The sequence below is a fragment of the Bactrocera dorsalis genome, chromosome 1 (assembly GCF_023373825.1).
Source record: "Bactrocera dorsalis isolate Fly_Bdor chromosome 1, ASM2337382v1, whole genome shotgun sequence".
NCBI lineage: Eukaryota > Metazoa > Arthropoda > Insecta > Diptera > Tephritidae > Bactrocera > Bactrocera dorsalis.
Window position 1 is genome coordinate 49,514,115 of NC_064303.1, and position 18,559 is coordinate 49,532,673.

At 39.2% G+C, this 18,559-nt stretch overlaps 1 protein-coding gene across 1 annotated transcript; it reads right to left on the minus strand.

Annotated features, from left to right (window-relative positions):
- On the minus strand, nt 1–7,029 carry LOC125777719 (uncharacterized). The gene is made up of 4 exons (XM_049453041.1): nt 7,022–7,029; nt 675–855; nt 499–614; nt 1–454 (listed from the first exon to the last, which is right to left on the minus strand). The coding sequence occupies exons 1-4, from the start codon at nt 7,027–7,029 to the stop codon at nt 1–3; spliced, it is 759 nt and encodes a 252-aa protein (XP_049308998.1).
- Nucleotides 7,030–18,559: the final 11,530 nt, after the last annotated feature.

The window sequence follows — 18,559 nt, forward strand, 5'->3', positions numbered from 1 at the left end:
CTAACATGGAATCAGTAGCGGCAGCGATATTACTTGAGGAGGAGAGCAATGCATCGATGGATCTAATCTTAGCATTTGCATTTTTATTTCTACTTTTTCCTGCACCAGCTCTTCCTTAATTCTATTGTGTCGCTTCTGTTCTTCAAGTTGCTTCACTGCAGTCTCCGCCAAAGTTTCTAGAGAACGATTCATGTGCCGTAAATATGTAGTAACTTCTTCCACTTTACCAAAGGCAGCTTCATTGAATTTTTTCGTCTCTGCATAAAATTCTTTTTGATTTTGTATCTGTTGCTTAAGTAATGAAGAAGTGCTCTCCTTGTCTGCTCTCACCTCTCTATTTTGGCTGTTAGCTCTACTGGTTGAAGGGATATCATCCGAACGAGCGGAAATGTCCATTTCAGTGGTTTCGGCAAGTTCTTCTACCTCCACACTATCGCCATAATCGCGGGCCCCACTTATTCCACTTGTGCATGTTTCCAAGCCCGTCAAAGCTATCACCTTTCTTCAAGTGGGCTTAAGCGTTGTAAATGGCAAGGACCTCCACCGGTGCTCATCCTTTCTTTTTTGTTATGCGATAATTTTCGCTTCATGTAGCATTTCCAGTCAATCCAGACCTGCACGAAAACGATAGATTTAATTTAATTTTTTAAAATTAATTGTAGGTAATACCTTACCTTTCTCCATGTATTGGAATCTTTTGTTGGTGGGCCAAGTGCATTTAAATTCCTTGCAACCTCCTCCCAAAACTCCTGTACTTCTTCCTTCGGTGGTTTTTGGAAGCCCTGCGCAATATCTCTTTTCGTGGCCATCATATCACACAATTTTTCGTATTGCTCTGCCGTTGTTACTTTTGACCTGCAAACATATCAAAAAATATCATTTAAGCACAAACAACCAAGGACACCACTATTATGTCTTTTACAACTATAATCATAAAGTTTTACTTACATATTTGAGGAAATTATTTTATCCAAGTGCACGAAAATGAATACATAACGGCTTTCCGCCAACAAAACTTCAACGTACAAAAACGTAATTACGATCGCAATGCAGAATACATAGAATTGGAATTTTCGAAGTTGAATCGAAACGCAGAATACCAAAGTTGCCAATCGGAGAAAATTTCGATTCGAGTAGAAATGCGGAATAGGGGTGATTTTCTTTTTCCCATACAAACGTTATATAAAAATGAATGTTTGTTTGTTAGTAATGCTAAGAGAACGGCTGAACCAATCTTGATGAAATTTTTAGTGGTTGTGGATCGGGGGGGATTCGAATAATTGCCGGAAAACCCCTAAAAACAGCTACTTTCTTTTTCCCACACAAACGTTATATAAAAATGAATGTTTGTTTGTTAGTAATGCTAAGAGAATAGCTGAACCAATCTTGATGAAGTTTTTAGAGGTTGTGGATCGGGGTTTATAAATAAAAATACCTTACATTTTTCATAATGAAAAGTCGAAAAATTGGACAATTCCAAAAAGTAACTTTTTTCCATACCATTTTTTTTCAATTTTGGTTCATTTTGTTTTTTAATATTTTGATTTATAAATTATTTGAGTCGTTCAATTTTGGTCGCTTGCTTTTTTATTCTGGATATTCAAAAGAAAAATGATTGAAAATTATTCAGTGAAGACTTTATGTGTGTTCCACACAAAGTGATCAATTACAGATTGAAATTTGTTACGAAGCCAGGAAGAAGTCGCGCTAACATAGGTTGGCATTTGCTTTGCCATCAACGTATGGTAACTCAAGGCAAGGAAAGGCAAAGATTACTCCCAAAATGCTATGACATACGTGCGGAGTTATGGAAAGCGGTCAATTAGCAAGCCATCGTCACGATATTACAGCACGACTTTTCAAACAGCAGCTACGATGTTTGATGGACTTTATCTTGAAGCAATATATGGTATATATGGTGCTGTTAGACGCTGGATGATCAGAGATAGATACAGAATTATACGAAATGGTGAAAACCAATATGGTTTATGGGCCTTGCGGACATCACAATCCCACTTCGGTTTCTATGTCTGACAACAAATGCACGAAATACTATCCACGTGCTTTTCTTTCGGAAACACGAACTGGAAATGGTGAATATCCACTGTATCGGCGTCGCTCACCAGGCGACAATGGCACAACATTCTGCATTTAGTTTAGAAGAGTGAATATCAAAGTTGACAACACATGGATCGTACCATATTCGCCACTGTTGTCTAAATCACATTCAAAACTCATATAAATGTTGAGTATTGCAATTTGGGGTAATTGATAAAATACGTTTGTAATTACGTCACCAAAGGAAGCAACATGACAGTATTTGGTCTTGAAAGATAGGGTCGATACGTGAACTGCAATAAAGCGCTTTGTAGGATATTTAGTTTTGCAATTCATGAACATTTTCCGACTGTTGTGCGTCTCGCAGTTAATTTGGAGAATGGCCAAAGAGTGTATTTCATCCCAGAGAATACAGTATAGCCAGTGGAAACATCGCCAGCAACAAAATTAACATTGGCGAGTTTTTTCTTAACTTTCGTCAGTGATGTGTTTGTGAGAACATTGCTCTATTTGAAAATACCTTGATATTATACATGAAATGCATCGTCGAAGAAATAGTTGCGCAGAAAGCAAGGCCAACCAGCAGATTGACATCCAGGTGTGTTCTCAACTAATGCCTTTGGACGAATTTACAATCCACCCGAAAAACGACGATTGTTTCTACCTTCGGTTGCTATTGATTAATGTACGCGATTCAACTTTATTTGATTTATTACATACTGTGAATGGTACGGTGTGTGCAAGTTTTGGAGAAGTAAGCCAGCAATTACAATTGTAAATTACTGGAATGTAAATTAAGTTTGCACACTTTTCGCGATAATCATTTCGACAAATCCGCGTCAATTATGTATGCGAACAAAAATGGCATTGCCGAAGACATTTTACATCGGCTTCGCAAAAAATGGGTATGGGTCAATTCCGGTTGATACTTGCGGTGGTTCAACTCCATCCGCCGTTTATCAATTCACGAAAGATAAACTCATCACGAATGATCGGACATTGGCCAAATTATCGTAACTACGATTCCTTAAATGAGACTTGCGCTCATACAAATCGATCGATTGTCTTGACAATAAAGACGACGCTGTGAATTATCCAGTGGAATTTCTAAGTTCTTTAGAGAGGCTTGATATGTCACCGCATAATTTCATCTCAAAGTTGGATCTGTCGTTATTATGTTTCACAATTTGCACTATCGAATACTAGGGGGCAGAATGCTTGATTCTACAAATTCCATTTCAGTTCAAACGTATTCCGTTTCCAGTGAAAATTGCATTTGAGATGACAATCAACAGTACACAAGGTGTGGCATAAATTTGGAAATGCTATGTTTTTCACACGGCCAGATATAGGTGGCGTGCCCACGAGTTGGAAAACCATCTTTTCTGTAAACCGGAACAGGCATACAAGTATGAACATAATTAAATGTTTCAACTTTTCTGGTGTGGTATGCAGACCATCGTAAAAGAATAGAAAAGAAATCAACTGATGCAATGTAAACAAAGGCACAGCTGAGTGGTGCCCATGTAGAAACGTCAAGGGGAGGCCGGGTCTGAAAAACTGACTAAATCGCTACTTACATTCCTACACAAACACTCCATTTGGGAACGGGTAAGATTCCTGATCAACGGCGTATAGCTGAATTCTGATATAATGGGTTGTCAAAAAAGTCTTGCGGTATTTTCGCTAGTTGGCGCTGAAAGCGCGTAGTTCTAGTTTTATTCGTCGCATCGGGTAATGCTATACCTTTTTGGAAAGCTCATTTCACACGCTAACAGGATTGATTGATTGTCGTTTCTTTTAAGTCGTTCGTGAGTTATAACGTCGCAAACATGGGGCAAAATAAAGAGAAAATACGGCATATTTTACAGTACTACTACGATAAAGGCAAAAATGCAACTCAAGCCGCCAACAAAATTTGTGCAGTTTATGGACCCGATACAGTTTCCATTTCCACCGCACAACGATGGTTTCAATGTTATCGTTCTGGTGTAAAGGTGGTCGAAGATGCGCCACGCTCCGGAAGGCCTGTCGTCGAAAATTGCGATAAAATCGCTGAATTGGTCGAAAGAGACCGGCATAGTAGTCATAAAACCGTTATAAACCATTTTAAGAAGCTTGGAGTTACTAAGAAGCTCGATGTATGGGTGCCACACGAATTGATTCAATAAAAATACCGCAAAACTTTTTTAACAACCCAATATAAAATGTGTACGTAGTATGGGATTAAAAAAACGTATAGTTAAAGTATAGGAAACATGCCTATTATAATTATCTCTTGATTTATCTTACAGTAAAAAATTAAGTTTTACGGTTCAGAAGAATTATTGTGACATGCAATATCGAATCTTGCTACAATAATTATTTCTTCTGGTCCTTCTTCTTCTTCTTCTTTACTCGCGTAGATACCGCTTACGCGATTATAGCCGAGTCAACAACAGCGCGCTAGTCGTTTCTTATCTTCGCCACGTGGCGCCAATTGGATATTTCAAGCGAAGCCAGGTCCTTCTCCACTTGGTCCTTCCAACGGAGTGGGGGTCTTCTTCTTTCTCTGCTTCCCGCGGCGGGTACTGCGTCGAATGCTTTCAGAGATGGATGTTTTCATTCATGTAGCCGCTGACTTTTAATTCGCTGAACTATGTCAATGTCGTCGTATATCTCGTACAGCTCATCGTTCCATCGAATGCGATATTCGCCGTTGCCAATGCGCAAAGGACCATAAATCTTTCACAGAACCTTTCTCTCGAAAACTCGTAATGTCGACTCATCGGTTGTTGTCATTGTCCAAGCCTCTGCACCATATAGCAGGACGGAAATTATGAGCGACTTAGAGAGAATGGACTTGACTTTTCATTGCCTTCTCAGTCCGAAGTAGCACCTGTTGACAAGAGTAATCCTGCGTTGGATTTCCAGGCTGACATTGTTGGTGGTGTTAATGCTGGTTCCTAAATAGACGAAATTATCTACAACTTCAAAGTTATGACTGTCAACAGTGACGTGAGAGCCAAGTCACGAGTGCGACGACTGTTTGTTTGATGACAGGAGATATTTCGTCTTGCCCTCGTTCACTGCCAGACCCATTTGCGTTGCTTCCTTGTTCAGTCTTTAGAAAGCAGAACTAACAGCGCTGATGTTGAGGCCGATGATATCAATATCATCGGCATACGCCAGCAGCTGTACACTCTTATAAAAGATTGTACCTGCTCGATTAAGTTCTGCAGCTGGAATAATTTTCTCCAGCAGCAGATTGAAGAAGTCGCACGATAGGGAGTCGCCTTGACTGAAACCTCGTTTGGTATCGAACGGCTCGGAGGGGTCTTTCCCGATCCTGACGAAGCTTTTGGTCCATGATAACTAAAACACTTAAAAATAAACAGCATATTTACCTATATCATGAATGTATAATTAATTTATTTCATAACAGCCATAAACTTCACTCTATTAAAAAATTTAAAATAGTATTTATAAATGTTTATATATAGAACTATAAAATATAAATTATTATAGAATTTTTGATTTTCGCAACCCGTTTTGACCTCTGGCCACCCTTATTCACCAGAGGTGGCCATGATGTTTTTATTGTGAACGTACCTGGGAGGGTAGGTTAAGGACTGTGAATGGTTACTTTGGCTACTCCCTTATACCATGATGCAGAGGAATCTAATTCTTGCTTCAATATCATGTGAAAGGTATTGATAACGAATTTATTATTGAGAATATATATACATTCATAAATACATATCTATGAATATTTATTATTACATTTATGTATTATTTTATCATTATTACAGGTCATAAAATTTTATTTTGCCCTGAAACTAACCCAACTACATTAAAATACCCTTTGTAATTATTGCGAACGTGTGTCGTGCTGTCACTTATATACTGCAAGTAATTTTTCTAGAACAAGAAATGATGAATATAACAACAGTCAAAAACTATTTAGATACTTTATAAGGGGGTAGGTTTATTCTGTTTGCAAGAATACGAAAGCGACTGCATAATGTTCCGAAAGTGTTTTCAACTACGCGTCTGGCTCTCGGTAATCTGTAATTGAAAATAATTTCGGCGGTGCTTAATTGGATACGACTAAATGGCTTCATTAAATTCCGTTCAGATAAATGTAGTGCAAAATGATCCAAGCACCTTCACAATATCTCATGTTTCGACTCCATAAACCTTAACTATAACACCAATTCCAAGAACAAGAAGCAATGTGCCTCGAAATAATTACTCTCAAACAGTGTTTGAAGGATCAGCGGAGTAAAATATCATAAATTCCTCAGCGCAATCTTTTCATGAACTTTTTACAGACGCTCAGTATCAGCAAATTTAAATTAAATATTGTATGTTTGGAGTTTATCAGTCATCGATAAGCTAAGAAAGCGATTGGATGTGTTGAGTACAAAAAATGCTCCCTCGTATCTCTTGTACACATCTTGGTAACATAATTCGTTTTTAACTCTTGTTACTTCTTTTTGTAAAAAAAAAAAACAAAACACACAATAGAGGATGACAATTCTCCAAAAAGATCCCGAATTGCAAACCAAAAACATTCCCAAATTATCAACTATAAAGTGTACGGAAAAAATTTTAAAAACAAAAGACCTTGTGGTATGCGTGCAATATCAGTGAAATTACACGCTAGTTTGAACTCAGCAAAAGGTGTTGTTCTTGATAAAAACTTTGCCGAAGCGGAGGAAAAGAAACTTATTAGTGAACTAAGCTTCCAAGTAGTAACAGGTGTATACAAGTTCACCAAACTAGCTAAAGAAAAACCTATTCATCCTGGCCTTATTGTTTTAACTTTCGACAGATTTCAACTACCTATTGAACTAGATGTATCATGGTACAAAATAAGAATTAAACCATACCCAATCCCATGAGATGCAAAAACTGTCAAATACTTGGTCATACAAAAAAATGGTGTAAAAAAACATATCTTGCCCCGTTTGTTACCTACCGCCCCATAGAGATACAATATGCATATCATGTGCAAATTGTTATGGCGAGCACACCTCATCTGACAAAACGTTTTCAAAATATCAACAAACTAGCTGACCCTGCAGCCGTTGTCCTGCGTGAAGTTATGTAGTTTGAAAGGAAAAGAAAGTTAAATTTATCATTTCATTTTTTTTTTGAATGTAACGCAGCTTTATAAACAACATTTTTCGGTTTCTGTTCCGGAGTACAGAAAAGATGGTTTTCCAACTCGTGAGCACGCTACGGCCATGTGAAAAACATAGCATTTCCAAAATTATGCCTCACACTATGCGACTATCTTTAGGTTCTGTTGACTGTCATCTCCAATTCAATTTTCACTGGAAACGGAATACGTTTGAACTGAAATGGCAAATCGTTAGAACTCAAAGGAATTCGTAGGATCAAGCATTCTGTCCCTTTGTACTCGATAGGTGCGTCACAATCAGTCGGGTTCCATTACACAGTTTCGGCACATGAAGATTGGGAAACATAATAACGACAGATCCTACTTTGAGACGTAAATGATGCGGTGGCATACCAAGCCTGTCCAAAGAATTTAGGAATACCACTGGATAACTCACGGCGTCGTCTTCATAGTCAAGACGATCGATCGATTTGTATGAGCGCAAGTCTCCCGGAACTTGACTTTGAATCTTCCAGTTGAAGTCAACAACATCGGTATTTTTGGCAACTAACATTGTGCGTGCACTTAAGGAATCGTAGTTATGATAATTTGGCCAATGTCCGAACATTTGTGATGAGTTCGTCCTTCGTGAATTGATAAAGGGAAGATGTAATTGATAGCGAACCACCGGAAGTATCAACCGAAATTGAACCATTTCCAATTTTTAGAGAAGACGATGTAAAATGTCTTTGACAATGTCGAGGTTTATATCGAAAAGTATGCGAACTTCATTTTCATTCCAGTGATTAGCGTATTCCAGCATTTGTAATTGCTGGCTTACTTCTCCAAAACTTGCACATATTCCCATATACCATTCACAGTAAGCAATGACTCAAATAAAGTTGAACCGCGTACATTAATCAATAGCAACCGAAGGTAGAAACAATCGTCGTTTTTCGGGTGGATAGTGTAAATTCGTCCTAATGCATTAGTTGATAAGACACCTGGATGACAATCTACTGGTTGGCCTTGCTTTCTTCGTAAGTATTCGACAATGCATTCCATGTACAATATCAAGGTATTTTCGAATAGAGCAATATTCTCACGAACGCAACAGTGACGAAAGTTAAGAAAAAACTCGTCAATGTTAATTTTGTTGCTGGCGATGTTTCCACTGGCTATACTGTATTCTTTGGGATGAAATACACTCTTTGGCCATTCTCCAAATTAACTGCGAGACGCACAACAGTCGGAAAATGTTCATGAATTGCAAAACTAAATATCCTACAAAGCGCTTTATTGCAGTTCACGTATCGACCGTATCGTTCAAGACCAATAATCGCCATGTTGCTTCCTTTGGTGACGTACTTACAAACGTATTTTATCGATTACACCAAACTGCAATACTCAACATTGACATGAATTTTGAATGCGAATTAGACAACAGTGGCGAATATGGTACGATCCATGTGTTGTCAACTTCGATACTCACGCCTCTAAATTGAATGCTAAATGTTCTGCCATTGTCGTCTGGTGAGCAACGCCGATAGAGTGGATATCCATCATTTCTAGCTTGTGTTTCCGAAAGAAAAGTATGTTGATGCCAAAAAGAACGCCGACCTCTTCATGGCATCGTGACAAATTTCAATCTGTAATTGATCACTTTGTGTGAAAAACACATAACATTTTCACTGAATAATTTTCAAAAATTTTTCAGGCAAACGCCAAATTTGAAAGATTTAAATAATTGAAAAACAAAACAAAAAATTGAAAAAAAAATTTGTACGGAAAAAATTAACTTTTTGGAATAATCCAATTTTCCGATTTTTCCTCACGAAAAGCATACAGGTTTTTTTATTTCTAAACCTTCCCCGATCCATATGGAACATTTTCTGAAAATTTTACCAAAACTGGCTCAGTCGTTCCCTTAGCGTTAGTAATAAACAAACATTCATTCGTTTGTATGGGAAAAAGAAAAGGGCTGTTTTTAGGGGTTTTCCGGCAATTAATCCAATTTTTTTCTGCGCATAAACCATCCCTGATCCTCAACGACCATTTTAAAAAAAGAATTATCAAATTTGGTTCAGTCGTGTTAAAGTTATGAGCGTACATACATTTTGGCGATTATAAAGAAATCTTAACCAAAAAGACATTAGAAAACATCAGCATGGCGAAACGTGTCAAAAATATAAAGAGAGACACAACTGGGCACGGCACAACTGTATCTTTTTCACAAATAATTAACCACTCTGGTTAAATGAGCTTCTGCGCCCCCTCTTAATATAATTTAACTTCACCTCACACATACACACCATACTCAACACATCTTCACCCCACACTACACACACCATAATCAACACATTGGCATCATGCGCATCATATTTTCGTCTCACACTACACACCGCATTCTCAACACATCGGCATGATGCCCACCACATCATCAACATACACAGCACATCTTCACACCACACACGAGGACACCAGCACACAACTAACAAAAGGGACTGGCGGACGGCGTCGAGCCTCTTTTGTTTTCGGTCCGTGCGCATACACGCTAACAGTCAACCACTTCAATTTTTAATTTCGATTTCGTCACAAGGTGAGTGTCGGAAGGTTTGTTTTTTCTTAAATAATTATTTATTGGTCCTTCGAGCCGTTCCGGACGGCACAAGTGGAAACAAGAACACAAAAAAAAAACATTAATCACGGTGGCGCGATAAAAAAAAAAAAACAATTATAATAATAATAATAACCGGTAACGCGGAGACGCGGTAAAATTATCAAAAATAATAAGTAAAATCAAAAGAAGTGAAAAAGCGAAAAAAAAGTGAAAAAAGTGTGGAAAACGGTTGATGACCAAAAAAAGTCCCGGTAGAACAAAACCGGTAGTGTAAAACAAAAAAAAAAAAACTGTTCATGGTAAAAAGTGTGGAAAACGGTAGTAAAAACTGACCGTTGGTGACCAAAAAAACAAAAAAAAAACGAGTCCCGGTAGAACAAAACCGGTAGTGTAAACCTAAAAAAAAGAAAAAAAGTTGAAAACTGTGAACAATTAGAAAAAGAAACGGTGAAACAACGTGAAAGAAAAAGGAAAAAAAAGGAGGAAAGCGGTGGTGACAAAAAATTGGAAAGAAAAAGGAACAACCTGTGTGGAAAAATTTGCAACCAACGTAAATAATATCGTGATAACAAAGTGGAAAAAAAAGGAAACGGTGGTGACAAAATTGGAAAAAAAGAAAAGTTAAAATTAAATACAAAATCTAAAATACATATGTACGTATATGGTATACGTATGTTAAAAAAGTGAATACCTGTGGACAAACTAAGTGTGAAAAAATTGAGCGGTGCTAAACGTTATACATACATATACACCTGTATGTATGGTCCCAGCCAGCATTTACTATCAATTTTTAATGAAAATGAGTAATTTTCCATTAAAAATTGATAGAAAACAGTCAATTTCTATATCAATATTCATTGTAAATTGACTGTTCCCTCGGGAGAAAATGGTCCAACAAAATTGAATGATTTTGATTGAGTCATTTTCAGGGTCAATTTCCAGTCATTTTATTATAAATTTCGATTGTTTTTTCCAGTCATTTCTCAATGAATTTCTAGTCAATTTTCAGTCAATATTTAGTCAATTTATAGTCATTTTATTATAAATTTCTATTGTTTTTTTCAGTCAGTTTTCAGTCATCTTATTAATCACTATTCATTTTTTGGTTTATTTTTAAAGTCAAATTTATTTATATTTTAAATTAATTCATAATTTTTTTTTTCCTTACAGCTCAATACAATCATTTATTTTCAGACAAAGGTAGACGGCTTTTTTTTACTCTTTCGTTTGCATAAACGAAATGTTTTTGTAGCGTTGATCTAACGGTCAACGGATCAACTAGAGTTTCAGTTGTACTAGCCTTTTCAAAGTTAAGGAAGTCTGTACCTAATAAGTCTTCTTCTTTAATGTCTTTTATTATTTCAGGGTGATTTGAAGTAATTTTCTTTAGGGGGAAACCTGCTGAATTTAATGCTTCGATTACTTGCGCATGCTAATGCGATACTGTGGCTGCCTGATAGTATGTCGTCCACGTATGTTTGTGTGCAACACAGAAGATGCTAAAGGCAAACTTTTTGCATTTGTTTTTGCCACTTCATGTAGTGTCCTGATCGCCAGATAGGGTGCGCAATTGATGCCAAAGGTGACGGTTTTAAGTTTGTAGTCGCTGATTAGACTATTACTCGATTTGCGGAAGACTATACGCTGGAAATCTTGGTCATCTTTATGTACTAGGATTCCTCTGTACATTTTCTCTACATCCCCATTAAAAACGTATTTAAAAATGCGCCAATTTAATATTAACAGCATGAGATCAGGTTGTAAGTATAGTATAGTACATCATTGAGTGATTTGCCTGAGCTCGTACACTTTGAGGCATTGAAAACCACTCGTACTTTTGTTGTAATTTTATCAGGTCGTGTTACCCCGTGATGTGGCAGATAAAAAGATAAATATCTACCTTTAGATACTTTTTCATATGGTACAGTTTCTTCCATATGATTGAGGTCTAGATACTCGTCCATCACATTATCATATGCTGATTTGAGCTCACTTTTCTTTATCAGACTTTTTTCCAAGCTTAGAAATTGCTGGACTGCTGATATTCAGAGTGACCTAGAGCTATAGAATCGGGGAAGGTGGGTTTGAAAGGGAGTCGCACAACATAACTACCACTTTCATTTCTTGTTGTTGTGGACTTGTCATAGGCTTCGCATGCCTGGTCTTCTTCTGAAAGTTGAATAGTCTGAGGTAATTCTTCTACTTCCCAGAATTTTTTGAGTTCATTATTTAAATATTCATTTGAAATGTTTTCAACTTTAGTTGTAAACGAATTAATTTTTTCTGTGACTTGGCCACTTAATATCCACCCAAAGATTGTATTTTGGGCTAACAATTTATTGGATATTTTGTCTATACCTTCAAGAATTATTTGAGGTATTAAGTTACTACCTAATAACAAATCGATTTGTGATGGGGTATGGCAGTTGGGGTCTGCTAATTTGAGATATGAGCATTTTTCCCATTGCTTTTTATTTACTTCACAACTTGGAAGCAAATTTGTGAGTTGCGGTAGAACGATGGCTTGTGCATCTATTCTTATATCCGCGTTTGGGGATATAGTGATTGGGCAAATTTTGTTTGAATTTTGTATAATTCGTCCGCCCATTCCTGAAATTTGGAAATTTGAATTTTTGACAGGCAATTTTAGCCGATTTTGAGCTTTAGATGATATAAAGGATCTTTGAGAACCTTGATCTATTAACGCTCTTAATTTGAATAATTCTCCTCTATGTTCAATAGCGATGACCGCAGTGGGTACAAGAATTTTGCTTTCATTCTCTGAATGAAGAGCTTGAAATTTTGCTGCTTTGGAGCAACATGGTTGTTCTTCCCTTTTTTCGGGATTTGAGATTTCGGGATTATCACTTTTAGTTGCAGTGACTAACCCGGTGGTTTTATGAAACTGATTTTGCTTCATATTTTGAAAATTTGTAATATGAAGCAATGAGTGATGTCTTCGTTGACAAAAATTTGCTTTCACAGCCTTTTGTCCCGAGAGAATTGGACAGACAGTTGATGCAAAGTTTATGTTGTCGGACAAGATTGTTTCTATCTAAAACAGACATTTTTTTAAATTCTCGCAAGATCTTATATTGTGACTTCCTTTACATATTTCACATAATGATTGCCAATGATTTGTTTGATTTGTTACAAATATTTGGCTTCTATTAGCGTGCCTATTATATTGTGTATTATTGCTGGCTTGGGGTTTAAACAAGTTTTTATTCGACTCATTTTGATTATTTTTTTGCTTGACTATTTTTTTATCAACCCTCTCAGCTATTTCGTACTGAGTTGTTAAGAAGTCTTTCATTTGACGCCATTTTGGCGATTTCTTTCTTGCCACTAGTGATTGCTCCCATCGTAGCAAAGCAGCATCAGGCAGTGTTGCTGCACAATAATTCACTCGGATAGGGTCCCACGATTCTGTGGAAATCTTTTGTGTTTCTAACACAGATAAACAATTAGTCACTGTCGATTATAGTTTCTGAAACTCTTGGCTGGTTTCTTGTTGAATTTTTGGTAAATTCATTAAAATTGTTATTTGGTTGTCTACCAATACTCTTTCATTTTCGTATCTTTCGACCAGTGCTTCCCAAGCCAGATTAAAGTTTTCGTCATTTAAAGCGAAACGCTTGACGATACTGCCAGCTTCCCCTTTTGTTTTGTATCTGAGATGGTACAGCTTTTGAGCTCGCGAAAATTTGGGATGGTTAATGTATACGGCAGTGAACATGTCCCGGAAGGGGGGGAAGATTTCTTCTGTTTGAGTCGTACCTACTCTCGGAGGAGGAGTAGTGGCTCTACATGGCCTTAATAAATTTATTTGGTCCAATATCATTGCCTTCGTAATTTCATATTGTTCGAGGCAGTTTTCATATTTAGCTGACGCCGAAGCTTTTATGTTTTCTGGGAGTTCAGCATCGTCAGTATCTAGTAGTACTGTATCGTATGCTGCCAGAAGGCGTGCCCATATGCTATCTATGCTTTGAATTTTTAAATTTAGAACCGATTCTGTGTTATCATTAATTGGGGAAGCAATAAATCTTGTGCAGTATCTAACAAAACTGTCACTTTCAGTTATGAACCTTGACACTAAAATATCTTTGGTTCTTTTTTGTTTGGCACCCTGCTTTGAGCGAGTAGCTTCTGCAGGTGTGCTTTGTGATTTCTCATCATCAGCCATTTTCGGAATTGAGGTGTTCATGGTTTAACCTCTTTCGATTTCTCAGATTGCATTTATAGAATTAAATTGTAAGCTTTGAGCTTAAAATTGTTTTGCTTTGAAATACAATTAAAAAATTGATAATAGAAGCAAATGTGTAATTAAAAATGAGAAGAATAATAGAATTGAAACTTTTATTATTAATTAATAGAAATTTTCGAACAAGTATTCACCGCATAAATTGTCAAATCAAAAAATATTTGTACATAATTTTTTTATTTTTTTTTTGTTACCGTGTATTGGTTAAAAGTATCTGCGATATACTTGCGATTAATTTGGAGGATGGAGTCATGTGTAGAAGTTCACGCAAGTGAGGAAAGTTCTCTGATCGCCATTCACTTGGGAGTGGCCAGAAACGATTCTTTTACATATGACTCAAGCAGCTCACGACTTCCGGTCTTTGACCAAGTATCCTCTGGGTAGCCTAAGAACATCCGTTTGAAGGCGAGCTAAAGTGAGAAGGCGAAATATCCCCTACTTAGGGTTGTGCGCTGGGTTTGGGACCCGCCACGTAAAAAAACACACCCATTGAAAAAGCAAACACAGCCTCGGATGAGAGACCCCCTTTTGTTGACCACCATGGCAAACGAAATAAGGACTATGATTTGAGGGCATGCACCTGGAATGTCCGGTCCCTTAATTGGGAAGGTGCCGCTGCCCAGTTGGTAGATGTCCTCGTAAAGATAAAGGCTGACATCACCGCCGCCCAAGAAATGCGATGGACGGGACAAGGACAGAGACGAGTGGCCATATAAAGGAGCGAAAGTTTGGTGTTGGATTCGTGGTGGGAGAGAGACTCCGTCGCGGAGTACTATCATTCACTCCGGAGAATGAACGTCTAGCCACAATCCGCATCAAAGCGAGGTACTTCAACATATCGCTGATTTGCGCCCACGCCCCGACGGAAGAGAAGGACGATGTGACCAAAGATGCTATTTATGAGTGCTTGGAGCGCACTTATGAGAGATACCCCCGCCACGATGTCAAAATCGTGCTTGGCAACTTCAACGCCAGGGTGGGCAAAGAAGGTATCTTTGGCACTACGGTCGGTAAATTCAGCCTCCACGAGGAAACATCCCCAAATGGGTTGAGGCTGATCGACTTCGCCGGGGCCCGAAATATGGTTATCTGTAGTACTAGATTCCAGCATAAGAAGATACATCAAGCTACCTGGCTGTCTCCGGATCGAAAAACCACCAACCAGATCGATGATGTTGTGATAGACGGAAGACACGTCTCCAGTGTTTTAGATGTGCGTGCGCTCCGAGGTCCTAACATCGACTCGGACCACTATCTTGTTGCAGCCAAGATTCGCACCCGCCTCTGTGCAGCAAAAAACGCACGCCAACAAACACAAGGAAGGTTCGACGTCGAGAAGCTGCAATCACAACAGACAGCCGAACGATTTTCCACTCGGCTTGCACTCCTGCTCTCTGAGAGCACTCGTCAACAACTCGGTATAAGGGAACGGTGGGACGGCATTTCAAACTCCTTACGTACAGCTGGAACCGAAACCATTGGTTTTCGGAAAGTGCAAAAGAATAGCTGGTACGACGAAGAGTGCCGTGTCGCAGCGGAGAGAAATCAGGCTGCCTACCTCGCAACGTTACGATCGACCACAACACGTGCGGGATGGGATAGATACCGAGAGTTGAAGAGGGAAGCGAGACGCATTTGCAGACAGAAAAAGAAAGAGGCCGAAATGCGTGAGTACGAAGAGCTTGATAAGCTGGCCGACAGGGGTAATGCTCGAAAATTCTACGAAAAAATGCGGCGACTTACAGAAGGTTTCAAGACCGGAGCATACTCCTGTAAAACCCTCAAAGGTGATCTAGCCACCGATGCCCAGAGCATACTTAGATTATGGAGGGAACACTTCTCCAGCCTGCTGAATGGCAGTGAACACATAACACCAGGAGAAGGCGAACCCGGTTCCCCAATCGAGGACGATGGAGCAGACGTTTCATTGCCCGGCCATGACGAAGTTCGAATAGCAGTTGCCCGCCTGAAGAACAACAAAGCGGCAGGCGCCGACAGATTGCCGGCCGAGCTATTCAAACACGGCGGCGAAGAACTGATAAGGAGCATGCATCAGCTTCTTTGCAAAATATGGTCGGATGAGAGCATGCCCAACGATTGGAATTTAAGTGTGCTATGCCCAATCCATAAAAAAGGAGACCCCACAATCTTCAAAGCTGCTTTCGACAGTACGAAAAGGAGCTGCCTTTATGCCGCGATGTCTGAGTTTGGTATCCCCGCAAAACTAATACGGCTGTGTAAACTGACGTTGAGCAACACGAAAAGTTCTGTCAGGATCGGGGAGGACCTCTCCGAGCCGTTCGATACCAAACGAGGTTTCAGACAAGGCGACTCCCTATCGTGCGACTTTTTCAATCTGCTGCTGGAGAAAATTATTAGAGCTGCAGAACTGAATCGAGCAGGTACAATCTTTTATAAGAGTGTACAGCTGCTGGCGTATGCCGATGATATTGATATCATCGGTCTCAACTCCCGCGCCGTTAGTTCTGCTTTCACCTGACTGAACAAGGAAGCAACGCAAATGGGTCTGGCAGTGAACGAGGGCAAGACGAAATATCTCCTGTCATCAAACAAACAGTCGTCGCACTCGCGACTTGGCTCTCACGTCACTGTTGACAGTCATAACTTTGAAGTTGTAGATAATTTCGTCTATCTTGGAACCAGCGTAAACACCACCAACAATGTCAGCCTGGAAATCCAACGCAGGATTACTCTTGCCAACAGGTGCTACTTCGGACTGAGTAGGCAATTGAAAAGTAAAGTCCTCTCTCGACGAACAAAAACCAAACTCTATAAGTCACTCATAATACCCGTCCTGCTATATGGTGCAGAGGCTTGTACGATGACAACAACCGATGAGTCGACGTTGCGAGTTTTCGTGAGAAAAGTTCTGCGAAAGATTTATGGTCCTTTGCGCGTTGGCCACGGCGAATATCGCATTCGATGGAACGGTGAGCTGTACGAGATATAAGACGACATTGACATAGTTCAGCGAATTAAAAGACACCGGCTACGCTGGCTAGGTCATGTTGTCCGGATGGATGAAAACACTCCAGCTCTGAAAGTATTCGACGCAGTACCCGCCGCGGGAAGCAGAGGAAGAGGAAGACCTCCACTCCGGTGGAAGGACCAAATGGAGAAGGACCTGGCCTTGCTTGGAATATCCAATTGGCGCCACGTAACGAAGAGAAGAAACGATTGGCGCGCTGTTGTTGACTCGGCTATAATCGCGTAAGCGGTGTCTACGCCAGTAAAGGAGAAGAATTTGTATTTTATTTCTTAGTACGAGGGCTGTCCGATAAATAACCGACCTCAACGTGAAGCTAGCTGCACATCTGAAAAAAAGTTTCTACTTCAAATTGTGCATATTATAATAGCTACTCGCCAAAATTTCAGAAATTTTTCTTGCGCAATTATCTGTTGACAGTCGTTTTTGTGAGTCTATTTCGGTGATTTCCCCAAAATGGAAAAAATTGAATATAGAGCTGTAATTAAATTTTTATTTTTGAAAGGCAATACGCCTTCACAAATCAAAGATGAGTTGGACTCTATGTATGGTGACTCTGCACCATCGTTTACCACCGTAAAATTTTGGGCAGCTGAATTTAAACGTGGTCGCAGGAGCTTGGAAGATGATGAACGTCCTGGGCGTCCAAAAACTGTAACCACTAACGATAACATCGCTAAAGTTCATCAATTGGTACTAGACGACCGCCGGATTAAAGTTAGGGAAATAGCTGAGATTATGAAAATGTCAAAAGAAACTGTTTGTCACATAGTAAACCAAGATTTGGGCATGAGAAAGCTGTCCGCGCGTTGGGTGCCGCGTTTGCTTACGCTAGACCACAAACGTGCGCGCGTGAACATTTCCAGCGCTCTGTTGGCTCAGTTTAGAGGCAATAAGACTGAGTTTTGGCGCCGATTGATAACTGTAGACGAAACTTGGATTCATCATTATACGCCCGAAACAAAAAACCAATCTAAACAGTGGATTGAAAAGGGGGAACCAGCCCCAAAAAAACCTAAAGCTGTGTATTCGGCTGGGAAAGTGATGGCGAGTGTTTTTTGGGACAGACATGGAATTATTTTTATCGACTATCTTGAAAAAGGAAAAACTATAACAGGACATACTACGCATCATTATTGGAAGAAATTTCGAAAAATCGGCCACATTTGCAAAAAAAGAAAGTCTTGTTCCACCAAGACAACGCACCATCTCACACCTCAACAGTCGCCATGGCGAAAATCTACGAATTGCGGTTCGAACTGCTTGACCATCCACATTATTCACCGGATCTAGCAACAAGCGACTTTTTTTTGTTTCCTCAACTTAAAACTGCGCTCGGCGGCCAGAGATTTTCGTCAAATGAGGAGGCAATCTCTTTCGTGAACTCGTATTTTGCAGACAAAGACGCCAAGTACTATTTGGAAGGGTTGCAGAGATGGGAGCATCGCTGGGAGAAGTGTGTGGAGTTACAAGGAAACTATGTAGAAAAATAAAAAAAAA